Raw genomic sequence first — 1,921 nt, 5'->3', positions numbered from 1 at the left:
GATCAGAAACTGATCAAGTCCGATCCGAAATTCTGATCAGGCATGTTACGCCTCTGCCTTAGGTTTTTCCACTAGGGTTTCTCCGCCTTCCATCATTAGGCATTAATTAAATTTAATTTTTTGAGAGAAAAAATTAGTAACTTCCTAGCCGGGAATCGAACCCGGGACCTCCCAATGTCGCGTCGGGTGCGCTTACTTTTTTTTTCATGGTTTTTATTCATTAACAATCAATATTTACATATTTACATAACTTAACTAGAATCGAAAAACTTTTATGCAAAATATTTTCATACGATTTCGTAAACTTATGGTCCATTAGTGACTCTCAGGTTTAATTTTATATTTCTAAATTTGATTTCATAATAACAATATTTTTTGAAGTGCAATTAACAATGCTATTAATAAATGAATGTGTAAACATAATAATGTGCCTAAAAAAAAAGAAATTTTTTTTTTGCTGTAAGTAAAAAAAAAAGGCACGGCAGGGTATCCGCAAAAGAAGAGATGATTAATGTAATTTTTTTCAAAAATTACCTATGGTGAGACTTTTTATAGAAGAATCACTTACATATATGTGAAATTCTTGGTATAAAGCAGCTGTAAAATAGAGTAAATAAATTAGACTGTATTTATAATCTTTGTACTTATTTTCGCATTCACAGTCTATGTGTTTATTATTAATAATAATATTATTATAAAAATATTCAAGAAGGACGGAAATTATTCCTATGATATCTGTTTCTTTGATTATTCTTATTTTTGTTTAACTGTTTGTAAATTGCTTCACGAGCAGTGAGTTCTCTCATAAATCTATCATCGGCATCCAGTCACCAATACTTTTTGTTTAATCTATCAAAGTTATCAATATCTACCTTAGGAATATCTTTCGAATAAACCATTGGTTTAGACTCAAAATCATCCAAAGGAATTTTTTTGACTTTTATGTCTTTTAATATGGAATAAAATGGGCTTGTTCCATTCATCTTGGAACAGGCCCATTTTGTCGTATTGAATGAAATATTGGGGTTTGATGTCATTGCATCTGGCCCGATCAATTGCCTCCTCCACTGGAAATTCAGCTAGAGCATTTATTGTATCATTTTTGATGTTTTTGATTTTATTATAATAATTCCTGGCCAATCTAAGGATAAAGTTATCAATCCTCGGAATTTCCGCTCTATCATATAGCGCTTTGTTGCTCACATTACGCTGATAATCGGAGTGTGGAGATCTGTACATGAAAAGACAAGCTCAAACATTTTCTCTCGAATAACCTCAATCGTTCCATCTGGTGAGCATCGGGTGCTCTTACCATCTGAGCTACCAGGACACTTACGAATTTCACTCTCAAAGTGACTCATACCCGAGTGGAAATTCTATTCAGGTCTCGATCAGAAACTGATCAAGTCCGATCCGAAATTCTGATCAGGCATGTTACGCCTCTGCCTTAGGTTTTTCCACTAGGGTGGCTCCCAAGAGTAGTTAATTTAGAGACCAGTTGGTGGGTCCTCAGATGTACTTTGCGATCACAAATTAGCATCTAAAAATTGATTCGTTTCCTTAAATTTTAGAGACCTCATCCTCTATTCCAAGGAAGAATCTACAAAAATCTTGAAATATCTAGATGAGCATAAATCACAGGGTAATGCCATATGGAGAAAAATGGAGGCAGCGAAGGTACATGATTGTAAAATATATATGGAGCTGTTAATCATTTGCTATTCATAATAGAAGACTTACATGGAGCTCAGTTTTCTCTAATGTCTCTATTCAAAGATTCTACACAACCCATAGATAGCTAATTTAAAGAATTATGAAGAAATATTGCCTCGATATTTTACAATAAGTGATTGAAAATGAGATGTTTTCGAAATCTATTACTTCGGTGATGATGTCACAAAGTGGTATAAGTAATGCTGGG

At 33.5% G+C, this 1,921-nt stretch overlaps 1 protein-coding gene across 1 annotated transcript in view; it reads left to right on the top strand.

Moving 5' to 3' along the window:
* The window catches only part of LOC107038896, a gene marked incomplete at its 3' end in the record, with an annotated part of 17,046 nt that extends 15,369 nt beyond the window's left edge, over positions 1-1,677 (top strand). The window contains 1 exon segment of the mRNA XM_015258222.1: positions 1,572-1,677. Coding sequence (XP_015113708.1) covers positions 1,572-1,677 — 106 coding nt within the window.
* Between the last annotated feature and the right edge of the window lie 244 nt (positions 1,678-1,921).

This window comes from Diachasma alloeum, unplaced genomic scaffold, assembly GCF_001412515.2.
Source record: "Diachasma alloeum isolate Michigan unplaced genomic scaffold, Dall2.0 Dall_scaffold_00178, whole genome shotgun sequence".
Lineage (NCBI taxonomy): Eukaryota > Metazoa > Arthropoda > Insecta > Hymenoptera > Braconidae > Diachasma > Diachasma alloeum.
The sequence above is the reverse complement of the archived record's forward strand: the minus strand, read 5'-3'. Positions and strand labels throughout refer to the sequence as shown.